The 18799-nt window shown below is 51.0% G+C and overlaps 1 protein-coding gene across 2 annotated transcripts in view; it reads left to right on the top strand.

Annotated features, from left to right (window-relative positions):
- vav3 (vav guanine nucleotide exchange factor 3) overlaps positions 1-16824 on the top strand; it is a 42628-nt gene extending 25804 nt beyond the window's left edge. The window contains exons 15-28 of one of the 2 annotated variants that reach the window (XM_029842643.1): positions 1897-2006; positions 2758-2859; positions 3885-3976; positions 5396-5418; positions 5880-5898; positions 7270-7400; positions 8516-8581; positions 8925-8959; positions 9049-9165; positions 10129-10216; positions 10447-10576; positions 13027-13107; positions 14141-14292; positions 14366-16824. In XM_029842643.1, coding sequence (XP_029698503.1) covers positions 1897-2006; positions 2758-2859; positions 3885-3976; positions 5396-5418; positions 5880-5898; positions 7270-7400; positions 8516-8581; positions 8925-8959; positions 9049-9165; positions 10129-10216; positions 10447-10576; positions 13027-13107; positions 14141-14292; positions 14366-14410 — 1191 coding nt within the window. In that variant the 3' untranslated portion in view covers positions 14411-16824. The remainder of the gene's footprint in view (positions 1-1896; positions 2007-2757; positions 2860-3884; positions 3977-5395; positions 5419-5879; positions 5899-7269; positions 7401-8515; positions 8582-8924; positions 8960-9048; positions 9166-10128; positions 10217-10446; positions 10577-13026; positions 13108-14140; positions 14293-14365) is intronic. The other variant, XM_029842644.1, reaches the window with a different exon arrangement.
- Positions 16825-18799: the final 1975 nt, after the last annotated feature.

The raw sequence follows: 18799 nt of genomic DNA, 5'->3' as shown, positions 1-18799 counted from the left end.
TTAAATTAAAGTCGTGAAAGACAGATTTCACGTCCGTCATTTAGAAAGAAAGAAAACGTTTGGAGGGTTTTCAGAACTTTGGCGCTCCGGTCTTCCATTAACCGGCGCCGGTATTGCTCTGGTCCTGGTGATGGTTCCGTCAGGTCCAACGTAACGTAAACACAGTAATACAGCAACAACAACAACAACAACAGCAACAACAACATGGATGCACGAACAAAACAGGCGTCTGATACGAGCTGGGCAGCTGCAGTGGTGTGTGTGTGTGTGTGTGTGTGTGTGGGGGGGGGGGGGGCCTGAACTGCTGACTCCATTGCTGCCTCTTTAGGGCTGAGTCAGCAAATTTGAGAGCAGGGCGGGCGGCTGACGGGCCAATTAGCCGCCTTGTTTCAGCGTAATGAGCAGCTCCGATGGTTGAGCAGATAAACGCAGGGTCGTAAAACGCCCCTGGAGCGGCGTTAACCTGCCTCATGATGGCATTTTATACCCACCCGAACCAAAGTCTACGTCTTTAACGCGCCGCTCAAACGATCCGGAGTCGTCGGCCGAGGACGCGGCTGAGCGGATTTACTGTTCCGACATGTTTTACAGTGTCGCAACGATCAGACGACAGCAGTCTGTCTCCTCCCAGATGGCGGGAAACCTCGCCGGAGGCCTTCCGACACACACTGTATGTCTATCTTTGTGAGGACAGTCGCTGCCAAAACCACCTCAACAAGTTTGTAAACCTTGACCCTTGACCCTCAACCCTGACCCCTAATCTGAAGCAAAATACGTCTTTATTCGTAGATGAACTGGAAAGAGGCCCCGATCTAATATGTGTGTCAGACTAGATCACTTAATGATGTCACCCCTTTGCTAATATTTGCTAACGCCATCAGGAAGCCAGCCCCTGCTAACTGCTAAGCTAGGCCCAGGTGCTGCTTTTTAACCCTTCTGGCCCTACATTACAGACCATAATATGCACCTTTATGGTCACATATTATTGCAGCAGATGCTCCCGTGGCTGCCCTGAATACAAATGAGCCGGAAACAATCATTTCCGCTGGAATCTCATCAATTCAAGACGCCGGCATGATTCTCCCACATGTTCCATTTTCTCTTTCGCCGCTTTCTTTCATTTCAGCGCATTTGTTGCCTTTATTTCACTTTTATTAGTGCCTAAGCAAAAACACCAGAGAAAACAATTAACCTGTGGTGGATTTAACAACCTCTGTGGTTCCGTTTAATAAGCGTATAAACGGGATGGAGCTTTCTTTGGAACTCCAAAGTCCCACCAAAGAAAGAAACCGGCAGCTCCTCTTTCTCTTTACAAATTAGAAGCTGGAGATGCTCCTGTTCCCTGTCAGCCTGGGGGGTCCGCTGGGATGCCTCGGCAGAGCGTTCCTCTCCTTTTTTCTCCTCTTTCGGCGGATAAGATGAGCTTTCCTGACAGCACCGGGAGCTCGGCATCTTTTTGGCCCTCGGACGGGAGCGTTAGAAGTTCACAATCCCAACGAGGAGCCCAGGAAAGAAAACAAGCGTAGTTTGTAAAGTGATGCCGTCCAGAAGCGGCGCGGCTAACGGGGCGGCGTTTAGCCTTCAGCCTGGCTGATGTAGATGATCCGGGCCCGGTGCTGGTGCCGGTCGGCGTGCTGTCCGCTGTCCAGCAGTTCCGTGGCGCGGCGACCTCGCATCCTTCATCTCTCTCTCTGTTTTCCGTCTGTCTGTCAGTTCTGCCGCCTTCCATCCCTCCACTCTTTGTTGGCTCTCCAGGCAGCCCTCTTTCATTTTGCATCTCTTTGTCTCCATCTGTCTCCCCGTATCCTCTCTCCTCCCGCTCACCCGGGCTCGCGGTTTATTTATACGCCACGGCGCCGCTTTTCCTCCACCTGACGCTGTGTTGTTTTGTTGCAGTGGTCCTACGGATTCTACCTCACGCACAAACAGGGCCAGAGCGGCTTCGAGTTCTTCTTCAAGACCAAAGAGCTGAAAAAGAAGTGGCTGGAGCAGTTTGGCATGGCCATGTGAGTGTGCGCCATCGCCGTGGGGCGTGAGCTTAGGCACGGCGGCGCGATGTCACGCCGGCGTGATGTCACAGCGGCTCGTTCCGGCTGGATGGTTAATGAGGGACACACCGCTGACGAAGCCCCACGGCAGTCGTTCCACGCAGATTTAGCAGCGAAAAATGTGATTTCTAAAGATTTTAAATAGATCTTCATCATTTAAAACAAACTTTAATCTACCACAGATCTTTCAAAACATAATTTATAGTAGGTAGCGCTACATATTTATCTGATTTTCCATTAACAGTGACAGTAACCGGGCTGGTTAGCACAGGCTAGCGCAGGCTAGCGAGGAAGGTCCCGTGGTTCAGTCCAGCTTTGCCTCCAGGTCCCACCTCAGAGGTTGGAGGAAGCACCTGAGGGGAGAGATGAGGAACCAACGGGGCTCTGGTGGAGGACATTATTAGAGGAAACTGAGCCTGATGGACAGAAGTAGAGAGAGAAAAGGCAGACGAGCGTTCGAGCTTTCTTTGACCTCTGACCCCCGGAGGACAGACGTCTGGCTGGGATCATCGATCTCCGATCTGCCGTATTGTCAGTTCTTAAGAATCAGAATCAATAAACGCTGAATCATCCCAGTCAGAACATCCGAGTGGATGGTTTTCTCCTCCGACCTCAGGGGGACAGCTGCTCCCGGGACGTGTCCCCCTTCAGGTCCAGGACGCTCCAGACGTCTGTGGTTGGGGTTGATTGTTTTCCTGTGTTTCTCCAGATCCAACATCCTCCCTGAGAACGCCACCAACAACTTCCACGACTTCCACATGCACACGTTTGAGAGGATTACCTCCTGCAACTCCTGTCACATGCTGCTCAGGTGCGACACACACCCACACACACACACATACACACACACCGCTCCAGTCTGCGCCCCGAGGGCCGCGGCTCACGGTCGCTCTCAGCTGAGTGGTTCCCCGGCGAGGAAAACTGTCTGTCGCGCTTTAGCACGTCTCCAAGGTGACGTACAGGAAAAGGGGGACAAGGTTGCAGATCACCAGAGCCAGAGCGGAATCCGGCAGCTTTTATCTCGGGTCAGCACCGCGAGGATGAAGAGGACGTGGGGCATTTAATTGCTTTCTTCAGGATCTTCTTATTTTCTTGTCATCCCATAAAAGAGTTATTTGTCTTCTGGGCTTAAGCGGCTAATAAAAGACGAGGTTTTCTCCCTGTTAAGCCCCTCCTCCCGGAACCTGCATCCTTTCAGCGAGTCCTTAAATACGCGTCTACGTCTCCTGCTGGATTAAATCCTGATACTTTCCCATGATACAGTGCAACAAGGAAAAACGACTGCACTTTAACTCCATGCTAGACTTCTCTCTGAGGTTAAACTGACACTTAGCTGGAGAGTGAAGCAAAGCAGTTTTTACCTTCATGTCATTTTAATTAGGGCCTCTGAGATGCTTATGCAAATGACACGCTGCTGCTTCAGCCCGTATGTGTGCACATCATTTGCACATCGAGTATTGCTGGCTTTGTTACCGGCTTTTTAATGAGCTGTTATAGTTCCCGGTTTACCTGCTGTAGCCGCTTGATAAAAACAAGTTTTTCCTCTTCCTACGTGCTGCAGAATGATCCGATTGTGTGAGAATCCTCATTAGTCTAGGAGCACGTTAGCGCGCTAATGCAGATTATACAGCTAATCAGCTGTTAACAAGCTAAAGGAGGCAGTTGCACCAAAATATGCTGGAAGATCTGATTGTAAGTCAGTGAGGAACATCTCGTGACGCGTTCACTGACATCACGCATGCATAAAAGGCAGCGTAGCGGGTTTTTAGCATGCTCCGACCGCTGTCATGGTGTTTTTGACTTGATCTGAAGTGTATTTATGTGTCTGTGCTGCAGGGGCGTCTTCAACCAGGGCTATCTGTGCTCCAAGTGCGGTTTAGGTGCCCACAAAGAGTGCCTGGGTCGCTTTAGCGGCTGTGGAAAAACAGGTGAGCCGCGTGTTTCTCATTATCTCCGCGTTCTGAGCGATCCACCACCCGACGGTCCACTTCGCCGCCTTCACATAAAAAGCTGATCGTTTCCCGCGTCTTTGGGATCGTTTGATCAGTGCTGCACACATTCCTTGTAAAGTTTTCCAGGGTGGGTTTGAAACTTCTCAGACGCCGGCACCGCTCCCCAAAGCTAACCAGCATTTGGAGCCGCCTTTTCAGCAACTCCCGACTTTTGGGATTGTGATCCTGTTGTGCGTCTGTCACTCAGCTCCCTGCGCGGCAGCGCCGGCAGCTGTGAGGAGAGATGGAGGGAAAACTTGCGGAATGAAAGGAGAGCTTCTGAAACTAGCTTAGCGTGTTCTCAGCGTGTTTGCGGGCGGGGGAGGGGCGTGGAGGCGCTTGTTGGCGGGAGTTTTCAGGCCCTGATTTGTGTATGTTTGTATTGTCAGAATGCTAAAAAGTTTCTGAACCCGAGCGAGCACAGCCTGAGCTCCCGCCACCCCACACACACACACAGCGTCACGCCGGCGCGTGTGTGTGTGTTTATAGTCACTTCCTCTGAACGTTGCCGGTTACACAATGAGCCAAGTTCTCCGCTTCACTTGTTAGAGATAAAACTTCACGATAAGTACCTGAGGATGAGCTTGGAGGCCCTTTAACCTGGCTAAGACACTAAGAATGGACTTGCATCCACACAACAGACATAACAGAAGCACAAACAAACAACAACAACAACAACACAAACAGTAGATGCACATTTAGAAAAAGAGTTTATTCAATTTAAAAAACTCCAAGATGAGCGTGAGGCAGGTTTTACAAACATCAAAGAGTCAGATGTGCAACTATAGTCCGTGTGTGTGTCCGTGTGTGTCCGTGTGTGTGTGTGGGGGGGGGTGAAAATACTATTTAAGATGTTGTTTACTTGCGTTTGTGGGTGTTTTCAGCTCTCTGTTGTTGTGTCAAAGTTCATTTGAAGAAGTACAGGCCCTCTGAGAGCGGAGCATGCATGCGCGCGTGTGTGTGTGTGTGTGTGTGTGTGTGGAGGGGTATGTGTGTGTTTATGCACTAGCTGAAGCTGCCCAGGTAGGGTTGTTTGTGCAGAGGTGTGTAGCTGTGTGTCCGGGGGGTGTAACCATCCCTCTGGGAGCCAATGAAAGAAACCGGTGGAGCACATAGCAGGTCTGCCACCCCGCCTCCCCCCCGCCTCCCCCCGCCCCCCCGCCGGCCTCGTTACCTCGTCTATCCCGGCTGTCAGGTAGTGGCAGTGCAGCAAAACAAAGTGAACCACGGTCCGACACGAGCGCTCGCCTTCTCCACTAATGAGGGAGTCTCGCGTCGTTCCGGCGAGCGTGTGCAAGTGTTGGCGTGCTCCCGCCAACCCGTCATTCACCGCGCCTGTTCTCAAACTTCTTTCAGATCCTGGTTCCGTCAGATCTCAGGTGAGCCGCCGCCGCCGCCGCCGCCGCCGTGGCTGCGTGTCTGTGTTGATGTGCCCGTCCACCCGTCCGTCTGTGTTCGCCTCCTCTTTCAAGCTTTGCTGCACTTTGAAGGCTGCGCCCTCCCGCTGCCGCTCGCCAAGGAGACTCCAGTTGACTTAACTGCCTCCTTGATGCGCCCAAACAAGATTGTTTTTGCAGATTTGCCCTCAGACGTCCGCTGCTGTTTGCTGCGTCCCGCCACAGCAGAGGCAGCGGTCCTACGCTAGGTGCAATCGCCTGCTTCGTTCTTGTCCGCGCAAATAGCTCCGCACAACTCCTTTGTGTGTCGTAGCGGGTCGCTAATGCAGCCCGGCTCAGGTGTGGGCAGCACGAGAGGGCGGCGGCCATGTCTGGACCCTCACCTGTGCATGTGTTTGTTAGCTAAACCTGTTGCTCTGAGTAAATTTGTGCTTTTCTTTCAGGGAAAAGGTCGAGACCCAGGTGAGACACACACACACACACGCACACGCGCACGCACACACACGCACACACACACTAATTAGCTGCAGAATGACGGCTGCCTGCAGTAAACACATGTCAGAGGAGCGGAGCAATGACGTTCATACAGTGTTGGCGTTTTTGTACATACGGCGTCCAAAGAGTGTGTGTGTGTGTGTAATGTGTTGTATGTGTGTGCACAAGGAGCCTTTAATCTCTCATCAACCAGGCTTAAACACTCATTTTTCCACCCTCCATCTATTATGCTGCAGAAAATCATTTCTGACTGCAGAAGCATTCCAATCAATAGCTACTTGATTGGCCCTCGGCGCTTCCCAACATTTCGCCGCTGCTCCCCTTGTCTGGTTTCAAAGGTGCGCTAACCCTTAGCTCATCCTTCTGTGGATAGAAATGCAATTCCTGCCCCCAAGCCTCAATTCTCCACGGGCCCCGTGTCTTTTCAGAAGTCTTTTTCAGCGTGCTGGCACACGTTGGGCTGCCAGGCCCGACACCAGAGCTGGAACAGACCCCGGAAGAGAAGCGGCATCTCGGAGCCGCGAACACAATCTGCTCGGCTCCTCAGTTATTCGCCTTGAGCTGTCTTCATGCTCACGCTTGAGCGTCTTTTCCCTCATATTGTGTTTGGGAACAACACAGTCGCAACACACACACACTCTTCCCTTTATTGCTCTGTTGTGAGACCCAGTCTTGGGATCTGTCGCGTCTGGGCGTCAACACGGGCCAGATTTAATGATCTGACTTTATGGGATCAAAGTTGTCGCTGCTAAATCAGATAACGCTGATTCAGGTCATTTCTTCAAATTAATACAGGCTAGTTTTGCTGCAGGCGCATTGCCACGGCGATATTCTGATAATTGTCGGGGTTTTCCAGGGTTCTCTAGGAGAACCGGTGTGCACGGTGCAGCCGCAAACAGCATCCGTGCTGCAACACACTCGTCTTTTATCTAAGTGCCTGATAAGCGCCAGCTGTGCGTTTATCTGCAGTCTGATAATGTCTCCAAATTATTGGCGAGGGCACTGACAAGGAGTGCAGACACGCGCACGCCCTCTCATTACCATCTATAGTGGGGTCAACAACAGTTTAGTGGCGCAAAGATCCGCCCCCGGAATAGCAAACATGCCCGACATGTGACCTGTGCCGAGAAATGAGTGGATTTCCATCCACTTTACACTTAAAATAGCCGTAGCGTCGATACATAAACACGTAAAAGCTCATCACTCAAATGCCTGCTGAAGCAGCCTGAAAGGGGCCATCCCAGTGTCCCGGCAACGCGCTTCCGGCGTCGGACCTGGATGCACATTTCAAACGGACGACGCTCACCTGGCAGCGGCTAACCTCGGCCCCTCTTACAGGTCTCCCCAAGATGCTCGTCATCAGGAGCTACTTTGGCGTCCCGAGCCCAGCGTCCGGCCCCGCGCTCAGCATCGAGATGGGTGACATCATCGAGTTGCTCTGCGCTGACATCCACAGTCCCTGGTGGCAGGTCAGAGCGCACGCCGCCGCCACCCCGCATCAATCCTGCATTTAACCATTTCCTGTCCAGTTCATAGCCTCCACTTAAACAAAGCAGCGTTCTCAGTATTTAATCAACAATATACGGTGACGTCGACATCAGGCTGTGAATAACTCCTGGAGTTGCTGGGGGGGGGGGCTTCCCGCGTGGCCGCGTCATTGGCCGCGTCGGCCTGAAGAGGGCATCGTGTCGCGACGCCCGTCTGGGGGACGGCGTCGGACCTGCCCCAGCAGATACAAACCAGATCAAATTGATAAAGAATTCAATTAACGCCGTGTAAAAGCTTAACCAAAGGCAGCCACAGCCCCGTAGTCAGCAAACATTCAATATCCATCACTTTTGTCGCCAGCAGACCATAATCATTTCTGTTCTGGGGGGGGGGGGGGGTGACAAATAGAATCGATCACCGTAATTTCATTCCATTCTGCAGAGACCATCTGTTTACTCTGTCAGCTCCCCCCCAGCAGCAGTCATCATTGTCACGCCCTGAGCAGGGGTGCAGCAGAAATCAGGTCCAGGTAGCGGCGATGTGAGGCCGCCGCCGCCGGGCCACTCCCCCCCCCCCCCCCGACTGAACATTTGTCCCCAGCATCCAAAACACCCGCAGCTGTAATTAAAGCTGGAGACGAGAACGTCTCGTTTTCCACCAATAGGCAGCGTATTTACTGGCATTTTTCCTGGCTAAACAGTAAATTTAAGGCTAAATAAATAATTCTTTTCACATGGAGAGCTGCTTCGCTCTCTGGTGATTAAGTGTGTCCATGGAGCTTCCGTATATTTGCATCCGTGACCTGAAAACACTCCTCCATGAATAATGCAGTCCGTAAGAAGAGCCGTGCGTTTAACGAAACTTTATCAAAATGAAATATTCTAGAACAAAAAAGCGACTCATTGCGCACAGAGAGGGAGAACAACAATAACATAACTCCCAGGGAGGAAGACGGAACTCTCTCCATTTTCCTGTCAGCCATTATTCCAGCGACGGTTAACTAGGTCTGTGAATTGGCGGCCAGCTAATTGTTGCTGAAATATGGCCACCGAGTCAGCCAGATGTATGTAACTCTATTATCTCCTGGTGCTTTCAGGGCAGGATCCTGTCGACGAAAGAGGTTGGCTTCTTTCCCAGCGATGCCGTCAAGCCGTGTCCGTGTGTAAGTAGCTTCGCCCTGCCGCCACCGCGTCGTCAGATGGGAGCTGGAGTTGAACCGGGCCACCGGGTCTGAGGGGACCCGCTGTGCTGTCTGTTTACGTGTCTCCGTCCAGCTTTATCACGTTCTGTTGATAAAATGAAAAACAGCCTGTCCAGCTGTTTCGGGAACACGAGTCTCCACCGTAGATAACGAGCTCCGTCGTAAAGATAAGGGCAGCATTAGCCCATTTTATGGCTGTTTGCAGTGTAAAGTGCTCCAGTTTTATAGATATACAAAATATGAGCTGGAAAAGACTTTTATTGCGGTCTGAACTGAGAGAACGTGTTCTCGCTGTGGTTCACAGGTCCCGAAGCCAGTAGATTACTCCAGTCAACCCTGGTGAGTTCAGGCTAACTCTGGCTTCATTTAGATATCAGTTTGATCAGCAACAGTTGCTCAAGTTGCTCCATCCCTCCCTCGCTCCCCAGGTTTGCAGGACCGATAGAGAGGCTGCAGGCCGAGGCTGAACTCATCAACAGGGTCAACGGCACCTACCTGGTCCGCCATCGGAGCAGGGAGTACACGGAATACGCCATCAGCATAAAGTAGGTCCCGAGGATCATAACTCCGACACTCATCGGGACACTTTAGAACCGCAGCCGTTGCTGCATTCAGATGCCGTTAATGTTGGCCGCGTTTATCTGTTACGAGGAGTTTATTATTAACGTTAGTCTGAGGTCGACAGCCACACTTGACCTTCGCTCACACAGAGAGGCAATGAGAAATCTTTCCGATAGACCAGCTGCCCGAAACACCAACACACACACACAAAGGAAATCCTTGAAAACTTTGAAAAAGGTTTTGAAAAAGGTTTTGAAACAGCGTTCGGTGCAGTTTGAAGGGCGCGCCGAGGATTAAATCCTCACACAAAAGGAAGGAGATTGAGTATTTCTTCAGCAACCTGAAGGAGAGACGTGGAACCATTGCAACTATGCATGTTTGCATTTAAGGAAAATGACAAAAAAAGGGCATCTCTGCTTCGTGCTTTTTTATCGGAGTGCTTCTCAGTGCGGATGTATTTCACCATTTAGCCGACACCGATGCCACAGCAGCTGTGTACTGCGCGTCTCATTGCAAACGGGTCAGATTTTGGGTCTCCGCCGGTGTTGGCGACGCTCCTTCAGCTCTGCTGGAGCCTGATTCACAGGCAGCCTATAGATGAAACATTTCCAGCTGAGGTTTTCTATAATTACCTCCTAATGTACACATAATAGCCTCGCTGATGGACAGGAACGAGCCCCGAGACGGACAGGGGTGCTTTATGCCCCCCGTGGTCTTTGCTTTAAATCCCCCAGCCCCGGAATTCTATCAGCCGCCCTGTTAATGCAAACACAAGCGGGTGGGCACATTTTCTCCTGGAAAGTCCATCAGTCACGTTTGGCAAACCTCTGGGACTTTATGCATTAGAGCAACAGCGGGGCTCTCCGCGGGGACCGGCGGCCCACCACCGATCAATGGCTGTGATCAGGGAGGGAAATTACACTCATAACTTATTCAATGGCCCACAGGTACAACAACGACGTGAAGCACATAAAGATCCTGACCAAGGAGGGCTGCTTCTACATCGCCGAGAACAAGAAGTTCAGGAGCATATTAGTGAGTTCCCACCCCCTCCTCATTCTCCACCACCGCAGTCATTAATAAATCAGGAACGTACATCCGACGTTCCCAAAAGCAGCCGCGACAAGAGCCGAGTGCTTCAGCGTTGGGAAACAGCAGAGTTTAGAGGAAAAGTTCACCAGTTTGCTTTATTGGCTGATCAGATGATCAGCAGAGTCACCCAGTAAGACTTCCCTCTGTGTGTGTGTGTGTGTGTGTGTGTGCAGGAGCTGATTGAGTATTACAAACACCACTCTCTGAGAGAAGGCTTCAGGAGTCTGGACACCACGCTGCACTTTCCTTACCGGGAACAAGAAAACGCTGCTCTGCAACGCCTGAGCCGTTCGGGCAGCAACAGTGAGTATTCCCGAGCCGGACCAACACGCCCCAGGACGTTCGGTCCGAGTCCACCTGAGCCTGAAAACTCGCTATTCTTTTGGCTGAAGATGTTGCAACCATTACTCCCCCTCCCCCGCTGTTGTGGTTTGGACCACTAATGGTGGATCAATGTCTGATGACTCGTTCTTCATGTGTGGGTCCAGTGTGGAGATGTTTTGCCCCTCCTTTCTGCCCCTCACCGATTTAGAGGAGTCGCAGAATGTTCTGCTTCGCTCGGTCTGTCCTCCTGTCCAAATGTTAGACTTGTTCAAATTTTGACCTCTTTTTTGTAAAATCGTCCTCAGTGTTCACTTCCTCCTGCAATGTTACAGGGGGGAAAAGCCCTCAAAGCAACGTTCACAGCAACTTTTGGAAGAAGCTGCCAGAAAATGGGGCATTTTCTGCTGCAACGGTCATCCAGGGGGGAGTGAACGTCGCGAGGGGGAAATAATCCTCTCCGCCGTCGGACGTCAGGTCTTTCTGCAGGCAGATGGTGGCCAAACGGCAACTTTGATTAAAAAAAAAACCCCAAACATGCTCAGAAGTGTGGAGAAATAACAAGCTCTAACGAGACACTCGGCGTTTCCTCCTCTGTGATCGGGGCCGAAAACATTATTAATGTAATCTGATTACTGTCTGACTCAGGCTGTGGGATGTTTGAAGCCATGACGCTTAGCGCTGCCTTGCCGTTCTCGCCGCCAGTGTGTTTGTGGGCTCTCAGAGGGTCCGTAGGTGCTTCCACGTGTCATGAATAGGAAGAATTCCTTTAGCACAAAGCCTCCCGAAACCCGGGTTTATTGCCGCTGAGTTTCGTGAGCGAACGGAGATCCTGAGGAGCAGCAGGCGATGGCTGACGTGCACGCAGCGGAATACAGATAGAGGGATGAAGAAGAGCATGACCGTGAGGGGATCTGGAGGCAAACGGATCAGGCTAGACTTTGGTTCTACTGCCTGGTGCTCCACTCACGTCCGGCCTCTTCCCCCGGAACCGCCCGGATTAGCTCCAGCGTTCCCAGACGATGACCTGGACGGTTGAATCGATGAGCAGGAGGCGTTTTCGCGTCCGTCAGTCCTTCGGCCTCATTAGTTTGGTGAAACTTGAGCTGTCTGGGCTCAACATTCCCTGCATTGTCATCACAGCCACTTTGCGAGTGTGATGTTTTTAACTCCCGCTGCTGCTCGCGGCGTGGAGAAAAACAGTCCCGACCGTCTGAGGCTCGTCTGCTAGGTGGGAGACGCGCGAACAGATTGCGCGGAGCCGTATGTCTGCTAGAGACGTGGCCCTTTGTTCAAACGCTGCCTCAAATCACAATTAGAGACAGCTCTAATCCACATTTGTCCCGTTCTGCGGTGGTCCGCCGTCTTGTGGGCCGGATCCTCCTGGCGTGCGGGCTCGCTTTTTCTGACGACTCCTCAGTTTTGATGTACTTCCACAAAAGCGGCTGGAGGACAGTTAATTAATGTTGCACAGAACTTTGAGACAGCGTAGCAGACGGCAGCGCCGCGCTAGCGACAGTAGCAACGCGGCCAAGGCCACCCCGCTCCCGCCGACACATCGTGTATTCCAGCCAGCTCCACAAATCAGACCGAGTAAAAATGGAGCGGGTAAAATGCAGCTGGTGTTTTGGCGGCTGCGTGAAGTGGAGGCCGATCGCTCTTCATATAGCCCGTACCTAGATGCCATTAGGGGTGCTGAGCCGCCTCTCGGCGCGCTGATTAGTATTCATTTTAAAATGCCAGCGGAGCTGTGCTCCCCTCACAGCATATCAATAATCCAGAGCGGTTAGCGCGCCGGTGGTATTGTTTGGAGCTGCAAATTTTTCATCACGGTTTCTCAGCATTTGTCTGCCACTGTGGGGACCGCGTGTGTCTGTTCCCAGTGGCACGCACCGGGGCGGGCTTACAAACTCACAGCTGGAGAATTTTCACTTGCGCGGTGGAGGAACGTGCACGCCTCGTGAAGACAACATTTAAACTGTGAGAACACAACCGCAAGGACGGAAAGGAAAGAAGCCCCAAAGCAAGCCAAGTGTGTCTGTCAGACTCACATTGGGGAGGGAGCTCTTCGCTCGCGTTGCTGTTACAGCTGGGTGGTTGTCTTTATAAATGTGTAAAGAGGAGTCTATTCCCCGCGTGGTAATTGTGAGAGCGCCGCGTGTTCGTCCCAATTAAACAAACAAGTAAACACGCCGTTCCCTGTTCGCCGCGCTGACTAAAGTAGGAGCTGAGCCGCTGCGCGCGGTTCAGGGAGGATTTGGAAAGACGCGTTTAATGTCGGAGGGTTGGCTGGGAGGAACCAACAGGTGTGAGCATTCCTGTTTTAACAGATTAACCCAGAGTTGCAGTGTAAATGAAACGGTGACTTGTTTTTCTCTGCTTCTCTTTCTGACTGTCCCCCATTCCCACCCTCTGCCTGCTTCCTGCCATAGCCCCATTGCTCTGTGGCCTCTCTTTTGTGTCGCCTGCCGGCTACAGCTTTGTGCCTCCTTCCTCTGCTCCCTTCTGGTCAGGTACAGGTATCGCTCCTCTCTACCCCCCCGACATCTCTGTCTCCTCCGTGTTCATGGCTCGTTTGCATGCTGGCTGCATCTCAGGGCATCCGGATTATGGCTGAGTTCTTTCCTCTGCGTCTGCTCCCTCTCTTCCCGTAACATCATTTCATCTGATCGACTGTTTTAAGTAATGCATGCGTGTGTGTGTGTGTGTGTGTTCTTGTACTTGCTACATACTGATCAGTATTCTACTAGCCAAGTGAGGACATTTTTGGGAAGTGGCTGTCACGACTTCACAGGATGGTTTTAGGGTAAAAAAGGAAAAGGGAGGGTCCCCACAATGATAGAAGTGTAAGGGTGTGCGTGAGGCAGAAGACCAGTCAGTGTTGTTCGAGGTGTTTTCTGGTCTCCCTGTTTGTTTGTGTCTGTAAAGGTGGTAACTGTCCACACACTCCCAAATCCTCTATATTCCATATTCTGTCCCGGCGGCCTGCCTGTAGAGGTCTGACATTCCATTTCCAGCTGTCAGCCTAGCTCGCTCCCACCCCACAGTCGGCGCCAGGAGAAGGTTGAGAGTCTTCAGGGTAGGCGGGAGAAGCGGTAACTAGCCAACCTTCTCCACGGCTGTCTCTCACGCTACTGTCTACCTTGACAGCATACACACACACACACACACACACACACAGACAGACACACACACACACTCGCTATTGTATCTGCCTCAGCTGCAACACTGTGCAGTGTACATACAGGCCGTGTCACAGATTTACAGCTACAGTGTACGTCACACAGACTTTTAACTTTTAATATTTATCTCCGTGTTTTGTCCCCTACAAACTACAAACTTCACCTCGTGTTCTAATCTGTAGGGTAAGATAGGTCAAAAGCGCCATGAGCCCGAGTCCAAGTTGAGTAACAGGCAACTTGTCCTGTGTTAGCTAACAAAATGAGGGGCTAAAGTTCGTCAGGGCTCTACATCAGCTTGTACGTTTGATTGACACCAAATGTCTCGGTTCCATCTTGTAACGCCCACATTTGTCTTTCCTCCCAGTGCTAACTCCAAAAGTGATCGGTGTGGCCATCGCGCGGTACGACTTCAGCTCACGCGACACCCGCGAGCTGTCGCTGCAGGAGGGTGACGTGGTGAAAATTTACACCAAGTCGGGAGCCAACGGCTGGTGGAGGGGAGAGGTTAATGGAAGGGTAAGCCCGCAGCAAAACGAACCATATCTAACCATAAATGAACATGTATTCCCACTCCTGTTGTCTCCTTCAGGTGGGCTGGTTCCCATCCACGTACGTGGAGGAGGGTGAGGAGTGAGGGGTCCGACCCGTCGGGAACAGTCACGAACACTCCTGCGGGCTCCTCGACGGAGTCCGCCCGCCTACTACAAATCCCAGAGGCCTTTGCGACAGCAGCAGAAATGGCAGAGTCATTCCTGGTTCACTCTGTTGCTGAGTGACTCCAGCAGCCGGCAGCTTGGCTGTCAGCAGGACGCAACCCCCCTGCCAGAACCCCTGACCCAAACTCTGGCCATCATCATGAACCCCCCCCCCCACCCGCTACTCTCCTTCCTCCCCGCCTCATCTCCACCTGTTTCTGCTTGCCAAGCGGGCCATCGCCAATCTGTCAAAAGAACATATTCAAATGCCACTCTTCTGTTCCGCCGCTCATCTCTCCGCTCATCCATCCATCCTGGCCCCTGTGGGAATAGAGCCATCTGAGCTTGAAAGAACCCAAATTTCTTCCCTCTCCTTCATCTCACGTCTCGCTGTGGAGGGATTTCAGTCAGTCCTGACCTTCGCTGGGTTTCTTCCACTAATGCAGGTGGTTATTGATGACATAATGACCCACAGCCACACACACACACTCTCACACACACTTCAGATTATGATCACATTCTTACCGCTGCTCAGAGAGAGAGTTCTGCATTACTGCCAGCGATTGATGGCTGTTGTTGCCGTTTTCCTCCCACATTCTTTATCCTGGCGTCAGGCTCTCATGTTTTAGTTGTGGGCGCTCTTAGCGATCCTCTGCCCTTATCGGTGGCAGCTCTGTCAACAGGAGCAGCCGGCGTTTATCTGATCAGAGGCATTAGCCGCCTGTCGGGGAACGAGCGACACCGCCTTTCAGAAGGACACGATGATCAATCGCGGTCCGAACGTCGGGTTTCTTTTGCCTGTTATTTCGCTGACTTACTTGAAAGATTTGTCTCACTCTATCAGCCGCTCACAGGCCGGGTCTTTGAAACATAACAGCCAGATGCTTTTTGGCAGCATTTGATCACACAAAACTACCTTGTTGACGCCAAAATGAGCCCTTCAATCGCAACATGAGAGCTCTTCGAACCTCAGTCGGGGCGCTTTTTATATCGCTTTGTTTCGCCACGAACAATCAGCCACGTTAGAATATGTGTAAATACTAAATCTATATTTAGGGGGATACTTTGCTTCTGTGAGGTTTAATGAGCCACAAATCTGCAGGCAACCGCTCCGATTCCTGTCCAAGTGCGCGCGGACGCTCGTGTGAGGCTCTGAACAGCCTCTTGAGGTGACCACTAGGTGGAAGCATTCTAAACACCTCTCAGCCTCAGAGATGATGTCATCAGATTAGGAGCTCTGACCCTCGAAGAACCTCAGAAAGGACACGAAACACTCGCTGTTAAAGCACCTGAGATAATATCCTCATATTCCTCCTGACCAGAATCCAACCGAGAGAAGTAAAAGGAGGAGTTGTCTTCTGTAATCTCAGACTACAGTAATCCCCCCCTACTCCTCCTCCTCCTCCTCCTCCACCAGGTGAACTTCCTCCTCTGCCATCCCAGGGCTCGAGGGGATCAGTGATCTAATCATTACAGCATCTCCTCACCTCGGTGACCCCGCTGCATCCATCTCTGTCGGATCCCTTCTCTCTCGCTCTGCCTCACCTTGTCACTTCCCTTCCCTCTCTCTCCTTTCCTCCATCTATCTTTCATCCAATCCCCCCCCCCCCTTCCCACTGTCTTCTGGGGGTTCTCTCTGCATTCCCTCCCTCATTCTGTGGCCTGTAACTGCTGCCCACATCCCAGGGAGGACCGCAGGGAGCGTCGCTGGCACGCCAGCAATTACAGCGGAATGAAGACGAGTTTAATTTTACCGCAAATGAAAAGACGAGCGAACGCGAAGCCACGCGGGGAACGGATTTAAAGCGCCGCGGTCTCATCATTTACAGTGTGGGCGCAGATTATGTGCACACACTCTGCATCCGTGCAGAAACACATTTTGACAGGATTCAGGGCCGTCTCAGAAGTCTCAGAACAGCAGGACTTTCAGGATACAATCTTCCCAACCACCATGCTCGAGCAGCTCCTCTACTGAGCTGTGTAGAAATGGAATAATCATAATCCCATCTTCTGTTCTTGATCAGAGGAATGAGTTCCAACCCGTCTGTGTGCGTGCTCATTGAGGTCAGAGTGATCCCCACGAAGCCAAAGATGTCCGCTGTGCTCGTTTCTGTCCCGTAACCACGGTACTCAACCACTGTGGCCTGATTACGTCTGTGCAATCTTGACTGTGTCGTTTTATTGTGTACTGTTGCTGTATTATACTGTAAACATGTAAATAGTGTTCAGAAAGATGGCTTATTCTACTGTGTTGCTCTTTAAGATCTTATATTGCAGTTGATTTTCAATAAAAATAGAATCTTTGGTACAATGGCAAATCAAACGACTGATAATAAAAATGAAGCAGAAAAACGACTGCGTCATCGTGATTTCCCCCCAAAAAAGAAACCTTTTAAAATATAAATTACAGTCACAGAGTTTGTGCTCAGGAAACGTAAAAGAGAAGAAGAAACAACCTGGTTAAGGTGAAGACGATGATTTAGCGTGCTTATGGGTTAGCCACAGCGGCTGGGTTTGGCCCGTGACCTCAGTCTGAACCCAGATGTGACCGCCAGGATGAAGGAAAACACCGTTTAAAGAACAGCCGTGCTCGGCGAACAGTCGCCCTGGTGGCACAGTCACGTGCGGCTGTGAGGAGGACACTGGGCCCTGGTGACGTTATCCTGCCGACGACAGACCTCATCTAAAGTCTGAACAGAAATGGAACAACTGTTGAGACTCAGGAGAGTCGCTGTCGTTCTTTTTAATGTGTGTGCAGGTCTTCTGGTTCTGACCATCTGCTCCTGGGTTACCTGCTGCTCGTGATGCCGGATGCGGTATCAGACACCAGAATATGGCTTTTGGTGGCCCCCGTGGCGAGAGACGGCGCACCCGCCTCGCTCTGGCCAGGCTGATCTGCATCCATCACCAGTCCACCCCCTGCTGGACTGGGAGCACTGGTGTGACAGACGGTTAGTAGGAGGGTGACATCAGTCTGCAGCTGTGTCCAGAGACTAGTGCTTCTGCTGTGGTGAGAAGTTCCCGATGCAGCGAGCGGCTGCCCGTGTGGTTCCCAGAGTCCGGGCGCAGAGGAGGCGCCATCGCCGAGGTGCTCTGTCGCAGCTCGATATGATGAAGACAGAGGACGGCGCCCCAAATGAAGCACAAGAAGTGGAGAATTCCGTCTCCAACCCGGTTAGATTTATTGGGTCAGAAGGCCGACCGTCACATTTCCAGTCAGAACGGAATTCTGAGACGATTGTGGCAGATGAAGTGGGACGTTTGCATAATCCAGGAGTAACTGGCGATGCAATAACAATGCAAATGTGCCGCTTGTGCACGTCGTCAAATGGATTTCTCAGTAGAAAACACACTGGCTGTGTCCTGAACCACCCCCTATACCCTACATAGTGCACTCAATAGTGTGGACGCCATTTTGAAATAGTGTCCGAATTGTTAGTGAGCATTGCTGTACCCTCTGTAGTGCACTCAGTGTATCCCACAATGCACTGCAAAAAGTAGTGTACAAACTCGGAAAATGTATCCCATCAGCCATTTACGGGATACCGTAAAGGCTGATGGGATACATTTTTTAACGTAATTCCTACTGTGCGGTTTGATATATGAAATTTTTTGAAATCAGAGATTTTTTCAGTAGGGGTCCAATATGATCATCTTAAAATATTACAACAGAAATGTGTAAAAAAAACAAAACAATTTTCACTGATCCCCCCCTCACTTATAATTGTTCTTCGGAATCGTCTGTTCCTCACCAGGCAACAGAATCTCAGTAAAAGAATATTTACAAAGTAGCTTTGATCCATTTTTTGATGAAAAATTGCTTTATTAAATGTTTTCACGACAGCGGAATATGACTTGAGAATGTTCCATCACGTCTTGGCTTGAAAATGTCAAGGGACACTAATTATTTTAGGTAATAAGCAATTATTATTGTATTATTATTGACATTAATATATCAGTTTATTATATAAAGTTAATTATAGGGTAAAATATTGCATTTTCATAAAATGACTGCTGAATGTATTTCTGATGGGCTAAAATAATTAAATGGACCCGGCCACTTTTCTACATAGTTCACTCGCGTACGCCCCCCCTCCCCATCGTCCATCCCTGACACTTCTCACAGCCCAACATCTTTGGGCGCCTCAGATTCTTCCTCCTCATCACGGGGGAGTCATGATCACTGGCAGATGGTATAGCTGCTGCGTAGCTGCACTGCATAAACACTGAGGTGTTGACTGTGGAACACAGCTCATTTCCATAAAACACACACGTTTTTTCCTGGCTCGATTGACTTTTGGGATATTTCTGCAGGGTTGTTATTTCAG

This window comes from Takifugu rubripes, chromosome 10 (assembly GCF_901000725.2).
Source record: "Takifugu rubripes chromosome 10, fTakRub1.2, whole genome shotgun sequence".
NCBI lineage: Eukaryota > Metazoa > Chordata > Actinopteri > Tetraodontiformes > Tetraodontidae > Takifugu > Takifugu rubripes.
This window is presented reverse-complemented; position numbering and strand designations above follow the sequence as displayed.